We start from the raw sequence: 8795 nt of genomic DNA, 5'->3' as shown, positions 1-8795 counted from the left end.
CAAATTCAAAGGCTGTTGATTGATTGATCAAATTCCTTACTAATATGTTAAATACCTATATTCCTTACTAATATGTGTTTGTTTATTTGTTACGAATAAAATAAATATCAAAATCTCCTATATTATTTTCGTAACTAAAAATATATACAATTTTATCACATGTAAGCGAAATTTATGAACAAAAGAGTCTAAAATTTTCCTAAAACATAGTAACATTGAAGTTAAGGTCTTTGCTGTAAAATGTATTTATTAAAATAAAGATAATAGTTTTATATATCTGAGTTACAACACTCCGTGCTCGCGGAACATAAGACGTATTTGAACTAGTATAAATAATATACTATTTTTTTAAATACATTTATAAAAATCTATAGAGCTGGTGAAAATGATCCCTATAATAGTTTTATTAGTTTTGTTTTTAAAAGAAGGCTTGGCTGTTATTTATAGTGTTAATGGTAAGTATTTTTTAATATTGACATTATAATTTTTTTGTAAATTTCAATAAAAATAATCTTCTTTCTCTTTGTCTTAAATTCCTATTGTAATCTGTTTCTATATAAAAGAATTACTAATGTATCGTAATATATAATACAATTAAAAAAAAATACAAAATGCGTTTTCTTAGAACTTTGATAATATCCTATGAATAGTTATAATAATCTCAAGAGAGATTAGCCAACTACGCAGGAGATATTATAGTGCACAAGTGTGGGCGCAAACACAGGTGCAAGGGCAGGTGCAGGCCTTGGATCGGTTGCAGCGACGTGCGGTTCGCATTATTGGCGACGTAAAGGTCACAAGCACCCTCGATCCTTTACAATCGCGTCGAGAGATAGCAGCGCTGAGCGCTTTCTATCGACTGTATTACGGCGAGTGCTCTGAGGAATTATTCACTCTAATTCCTGCTTCCCCCTTCTTTCATAAGTCTACGCGTGCTGGCTCTCGAAGTCACCGCCTAACTGTGACATCAATTCCATCGCGCACAAAGAAATTTGGCAACTCCTTTCTTTGTCGCACTTCATAAAAAATTGAATTCCTTACCAGCTCACTTGTTCCCCTCCTCTTACAACCCGGGTTCCTTCAAACGAGGCATAAAGAGATGTCTTGCGGGCCGGCAAGGCGGGGGCGGCTAGTGCAGAACATTCTTCCCGACTGTACTGGCATTCGTCGTTTGGACTCTACCACCACTTACTATTATATTAACTTAATTTTGTATTAAGTATGATCGTTTTGTACTGAGACTGTGCTTACTTATTTTACCTCCTGTTTTGTATGTTGTTAAATATTCACCAAGGTAAATTGGTTAATTAAAATATATCATCTGGAATCAATAAGACACTCAACCCCTCACAAACTTATACCTATACAAACATACATATACATATATGTGTATATATATACTAGCTGACCCGGCAAACGTTCTGCCATATAAATTATATCTACTGAATATTTTGGTTTTTAAATAAAAAATTAAGTATTTATTGTGTGTGGGATCTATGTCAGAAAAAGGAAAGGAGCGCTGTAGACGATAACCGCCGATAAAAAAAAAATACTAACCTTTCATTTTCTCAATTCAATGTATTAAAGTAAATGATTAAAGTAAAGGACATATTCATTGTTTGATTAAAAGTTAAATGTAAAGTGAAAAAAGTAATACATTTTTATCCTAAAGTAGTTAATTATTTTCGAAGAACAATTGAGTGTGCGATATTTTTTGTCAGTCTGTCTTTAGCCAACACCAATAAGCTCGATGGTTTGCCCACCCAAGAACATGCCACGTATACTTGTCCTTGTGATAAACATGGTGTGCCCGAATCTAAGCCACAAACGGAAATCGTTTGGCCTTGCATCTTATTGATTGTTATTATACATATATGCATAAAGCACCACCCTGCGAATTTTTTCATGCGTTTATTTATTTATTTATTTTTTTCATTTATTATGTCTACGGGTTTTGTGTGTGAGTGGTGGCTTATCGTACATTCGTCACACAGTATGAGACAGAACTTTTGAAAAAGGTGGCCGTTATTTGTTTTCTTTATAATATTGGTAAATGGTCACCCCCACCTATATATATATATATATATATATATATATATATATATATATATATATAGGTTTATAGTGCCAATAACCCCCACCTATATATATATACAGGTGGGGGTTATTGGCACTATAAAAATATTAACCATTCCTTTCATCACGAATGCCACCAACCTTGGGAATTAAATTGTCCCTTCTTCCTGTAGATACACTGGCTCCATCGCCCTTTAAGCCGGAACACAACAATACTAAATATTACTGTTTGGCGGTAAAATATCGGATAAACATAGTACATACGAATGTAACATAATCTTTGCGCTGGCTATTTTGCTGTCGCATCGTTGGCCATCACCATAATTTTTCGTCTTGCGCGAGAATTTTAATTTACCGTGACTCCTAAGATATTAATTTAAATTAATCCTTTTATAATTCCACTGAGGAAACCGCTTCTTTTTATTGCCTTTCAATCGATTCAATTATTAGCAACTAACAGTTTCTATTAAAACAGACAGATTAAATTACTGCTTAATATTTTTTGAGATATAGTTTAATATTTTACACAACTCGATATGATTTATTTCACACAAACTATATAAACATAGTCTGTTCATAGGTGGCGCTGCTAACAGAATTCCAATGGAATAAAGTTTTAATTATTGCATTAAATAATTAAATTTGATTCAGATTAATGATATTATTTCTAAAGGATTTTATTTTGAATATTGTCAAAGTAATTTAAACCCTTAAACTATAAATTAAATATTATTATAATTGCTTGATAAATAATGGTCATTGATTTTCTTTTTTTTTTCTTTCGATAGTTTTTTTGATGCTGTGCATATTATTATACTATCATTTCTCTGATTATACTGTCAATAGTAAACACTCGAATCATGTGTATATTGAATATATGTAATGTATGTATTAATTTACCTGATTTGTTAACTTATGTTTCAAGATTGCATTAATTACACTTGCTACAATTTTGGTTTCTTGACTTTCCTCCATAAAATTGCGATGAAGACACAATATAAGTCCCGTGTAAATTAAAACAATAACAAAAAAATGTACGGTTGGGAAAGAAGAGACCCGGGGAGGAACGAAGTCCTTTGATAGTGAAATAGCCTCCCTATCGTCAGAATTTTTACAATTGCAGGCCTCGTATACTCAACTTCATTAGACAACGACCATCTCAAAAGTGACTTACATTCGCTGCAACAGCGTGTCAGTTCGTCTGAGGAATAAGTCTTTAATCTACGTACCCAGTTAAGCAGGCAGCAGCAGCAGGCAAGAATTAATAATCTAGAGGTCGTAGGAGTGCCTCAAACCTCGAATGAATCGCCAGTAGATCAGGTATTGAAAATAGCTGAGTACGCTGGGTTCGAACTCAAACATAATGACATAGAATTTGCGCAACGAGTTCAACCACAAAAGACCATTGCTGAGAGATAGGATGAACAAAGATAAACTACTTTCTGGTTTAAAAAGGAAAAAAGGCATCTGCACGAAAGACGTGGGCATCGAAGGCATGGCGAAAAAAATCTTCGTCAATCCCACAAAAACCCCAGAGAACAAGCATCTTCTGAGATTAAAAACTTTCGCAAGCGAGAAAGCCTTTAAATTCGTCTGGGTTAGAAACTGCAACATTTTTTTAAGGAAGAAACGAGGAATCGCCAGCCATAAATATACGTACCGAAAAGGATTTAGCCAAAATAAAATTATGTTAAGCGTTACTATTTTTAGCAATATTTTCATAACAGCATTTCACATTAATGTCGAGAACTATACAGAGCAGTATTCAAGCATTCTTCTTGATCTTTCACAGCAGAATCACTTCTACCCGAGTACGCAACGAACCAAACCACACATACAGTCTTCTCTTATAACTTACACTACACAACGTATTTTAATTATACGCCTAACGTACAATAGCCTTATAAATAACCATCTTTATTGTAATAACAATAATTATTTTCGAAACCCTACCCTACTAACTGTCGCCTATCAAGATTATCAAAAGTCACACACATTATCTGTAATTAATATCTTGCATCTTACATTTTGGTACTATTTTCACCACAACAGGCAATAATCCTATAGAAATACTGTACCAAAATTTACGTGGTTTGCGTACGAAAACAGGAGAGTTTCGATTAAATATTCTAAACCATGACTATGACTCAATCTTGATTACAGAATCATGGTTATCAGAGGATATGTATGACCGCGAAATCTGCGATGATAGAAACGATGTCTTAAGATGCGATTGAAACCCCGAGACATCATCCAAGAAAAGTGGCGGCGGAGTTCTATTATGCGCATTGAAGGAATTACATATACAACATCAACATGACTTTATTTATACTGGCGTCGAATCACTGTGGGTGACTATACCACCTCAATCTCTTAAAGCAAAGGGCAATCGAAGTATCCACATAGGATTAATTTATGCGCCGCCAGATACCCTTGACCTATTCGTCTCAAGTCTATCTGCTCTTGTCTTGCGGAACTAGTATCAAAGTACCCTAACGATTATTTTATTCTAGCCGGTGATTTCAACTTACCTAACGTTACATGGTCAGATTACGGACCAAGCGTTCAAACAGGTGGAGGAATCGAATTACACGATGCTTTAGTAAATTTTCTAGATATATGTAATCTCTCAGGTCTGAAGCAACAAAATACTATAACAAACTGTAAACAAAATACATTAGATCTTTTGTTTAGTAACATTGACTTCAGTGTAAGTCAATGCTCTAGTCCTCTTACCTCCTTGGACCATGGATGATATACGTCCTCTGGGACGTATATCATCCATATCTTCAATTTAACCTTTCTAGCCTACTAATCCGTAATAACCGTAACAAACCTAGTATCAGCGAAGTCTAAATCTAATTTTCCTGTCTTGTTTCTGAAACACAAACAATGAAAACAACACAAAAATTCTCGTGACTATGATGAGTTCGCTATATTAAGAACAAAGCAAAAAATAATTCAAAGAAAGCGACGACGACTCTTATAACCAACGCATACAGACTTATTTCCTAAATGATTCTAAACTTCTATTGTCTCTTACAAAATCTCTAAGAAATAATAAAAACGGATCATTAGGTAACATAACTTATGCGGATGAAGCTGCTGCATGTAATGGCTTTAGTGAATTCTTTAAAAGTGTCTATGTTAAACCAACAAACTCTTACGACTTGGAAAGTTTCCCAGCTCAATTTCATAAACGTTTAATTAGTAAAATCGTTTTAGATGAGGATGTCATCTTAAAATTGCTCAAAGCGTTAAAACTCAACAAAGGAGCGGGAAATGACGGCATTCCACCTATAGTTTTAAGCAAATGTGCTGCAAATTTAGCTAAGCCACTAACTATCAGTTTCAACCTCTCCATAAATAAGTTCTGTAGTTTTCCAGATATCTGGAAAAAAGCTCTTATAGTACCCATACACAAAAGTGGCTCCAAAACACAAATTGAAAATTATCGACCCATTTCAAGATTAAATGTGATAAGTAAGCTATTTGAATCAGCTGTTTACACTCACCTAAGCCCTATAATTTCAAGATCTATCTTCTGTTGAACGATTTTTCATAAAATTCAACCGTAACAAATCTAGCTGTTTTACTGGCTATGTGCTACGAAGCATGGATGACAGATGCCAAGTTGACGTGATCTACACGGATTTTTAAAAAGCTTTCGACCGCGTGGATCCCGTAATCCTGCTACACAAACTAAGTGTTTTGGGTGTACACGGCAACTTGCTTCGATGGCTGACATCGTATATTAAGAACCGTATGCAGGCTGTAGTAACGAAAAGTAAAGGAAAGCGCCAGAAGTGATTTTATAATTATACCATCAGGGGTACCTCAAGGTTCCATTCTAGGTCCCCTTTTATACAATGCATATCTATTTGACATTGGTAACTGCTTTAAACACGCGCAACATCTGATGTTCGCTGATGACAAGAAAGTTTTCCTTAAAATACTTTCTATTGAAGACTGTTTCAAGGTACAGAAAGACCTAAATTCCTTGACAGAATATTACAGCGGAAATAGAATCATTGTTAATGTTAAAAAATGTCATTACTTAATGTTGAGTCGTAAAAAACTCTTACAAAAAACGTAATAAACTTCAATTATAAAATAAACAATGTAAATATTTCTAGAGTTAACAACGTCAGGGACCTGGGAATTAAGATTGATGCTAAGCTATCAATGAACGATCACGTTGAGATCGTGGCAGGAAAGGCATACAAACAGTTAGGCTTTATTAAGCGTATTACACATACCTTCAATAATATTGACTGTATTAAAATCCTGTACTTTGTATACGTTCGAAGTATACTTGAGTACGCTTGTAATATTTGGACACCCCATTATGTTATACATGCTCAGAGACTCGAATCCATTCAAAAGCATTTAATCAAATACCTAGCTTCTAAGGATTACAAAAAATTTAGCAGCTATGAAGAACGTTGTGCTTACTATAATATGGACACACTTGAACACAGAAGACAACAGAATGATATGCTGTTACTTCAAGCAATATTGGTAGGCAAAATTGACTATCCGGACCTGTTATCAGCCTTTCGTTAAACGCATCTTAATTTAGATCCCGTAAACCCAACCATTTTTGTAACGCTGTTGATTACAAGTAAAAATAAATAAATAAATCGTTAAATATTTTGCAAATTTTTAAATGTCAAAATAACGCGACGCTTCTCGTGAATGACGTAGACGAAAGTTCGATGAGGTTCACTATGAGTAATTATTTTGATATTGTTCATACAAAATACTAAAATCGTGATTACAAAATGGGATGATGGGTTAGGAAGGTGAAAAATTTTCGGTTATATATATATATATATTTTGTAGCTAAATCAAAATAAAATACAAAAAAAAGTAATGTCTAAAAAATAGAAAAAAAAATCTGGATAGGGTCACCCTTTTTAGCTAGCGGTATGAAATATACTTTACGACCTATTCTCATACATCCCAAATATACATAACAAATTTCATAAATATGTATGTTTATATAATGCACTCGCCCGTTATGTCCTGCAAGTATCTTAATGCAGGTTTGTCTGGAAGAGATCATTACTTAAGTGATAAAACCGCCACTTGCATGCATCATATAACAGACCGCAGTTATGTTTATATAGCATTACTATTCTTAAGCTTTTTTTTCTTTCTAACTTATATTTGTCTTTTTTTGCCGTGAGAATATGCAAAAAAGGTATTTAATAATAATAATATGACTGTCCGTTTTACGTTCCGTAACAGCCTGTGAATGTCCCACTGCTGGGCTAAAGGCCTCCTCTCCTCTTTCTGAGAAGGTTTGGAGCTTATTCCACCACGCTGCTCCAATGCGGGTTGGTGGATTTTACGTTCCGCCACAGTGATATAGCAACAAAAAGTCTAACAGAGGTTTTTAATTTAAGTTTTCTATATAATTATGTTAATATAATTCAACTTCCTATATACTAGTATTATCATACATATTAACGTTAAAATGTTTAAATTTGATCATCGCACATTGAGTACGTCGCAGATTTTTAGCCTTCTTATAAATTTTATTTATCGAGTTCAACATTCACTAATTAATATTTAACAATTCTATTACAATTTTTATTGGAATTCCTGCAATTACCTTGGCAACCATCGATCTAGTCAATCTTTCCGTGTTTTTTTTTCTTTTTTTTTTTATATATCGCGTAGTTTTATTTGCTCAATAATTTCCAACCAGTGTTATTTAAGTTAAAAATATTACCATTATTTTCTAAAAATCCCAAAATAATTATTAAAAATCAGTAAACCTTTACACTCGACCATCCTGATAATGTGTATGACCCCATACACGTTTCAGGTGACAACCTTACACTCGGTAAATTGACTTATCAATAGCATGAAAATTAATAAATTAAAAACAAATTAAAACCACAACTATCGTAGTTCATATTACCTACATATACAAAAAAATACAATACAAAACTTTCAGGATTTGAACTTTAGACAATTACATTACATCAAAACCTACCCTAAACTATACCCTAAACCCTATCACAATATAAACAAAAATTCATTAGATTTACTAAACATTTGTCAACTATTATCCGTAAATAACTCAATTTCATAATTTTTCTTTAACCCTTAATACTAAATTATTATCAACAATTTTAGCCACCGACCATAAAACAACCAACTTTTTCAACATTTTTAATCCTTAAAATTAGGTATGTACATGACGAAGACAATACAAAGGAAAGTCGTGAACCCATCCATTCTCACGCTTTACACTTGTATTACGCTTTACTCTTGAAAGAAAAAAATAAATAAAGTTGTTCTAAAAAAAGTCCGCGATACATCTATCTTTTAAGGTTAACTTACTATAACCTTGTCTATAGTAATCAAATTTGTTTTAAAATAATACATTATTTGCGAAGTAATTTTTATAAACATTGCATTAATTCTTATGAAATATACTGCGGTAAAATTATAGACAGTTTTTATTACTTTTGTAGTTTTGAAATATTTCAACAGCTGGTTAAGTAAGTTGTTTTAAAATACAAATTTAAATGAAATAATATATTAAACTTCGTAAATGAGTTCACAGTCATGGTCGATGTACAGAATGGAGTAAACCTTTGCTAGTTTTAACTTCTACTCAAGTCTTAACATATTCCTTTATGAAATGGGACATTTTTAGAAACCAAAAAAAATTTAAAAACGATCTTACGTCTTATCGCTAA

General features: G+C 33.0%; 1 protein-coding gene across 1 annotated transcript in view; it reads left to right on the top strand.

The window, feature by feature from the left end:
* Nucleotides 1-338: 338 nt before the first annotated feature.
* The window catches only part of LOC126774700 (nose resistant to fluoxetine protein 6-like), a 30768-nt gene continuing 22311 nt past the window's right edge, over nucleotides 339-8795 (top strand). The window contains exon 1 of the mRNA XM_050496236.1: nucleotides 339-455. Coding sequence (XP_050352193.1) covers nucleotides 386-455 — 70 coding nt within the window. The 5' untranslated portion in view covers nucleotides 339-385. The remainder of the gene's footprint in view (nucleotides 456-8795) is intronic.

Source organism: Nymphalis io, chromosome 17 (genome assembly GCF_905147045.1).
Source record: "Nymphalis io chromosome 17, ilAglIoxx1.1, whole genome shotgun sequence".
NCBI lineage: Eukaryota > Metazoa > Arthropoda > Insecta > Lepidoptera > Nymphalidae > Nymphalis > Nymphalis io.
Note: the sequence above shows the minus strand (reverse complement) of the source record. Positions and strands in the feature narration are given on the sequence as shown.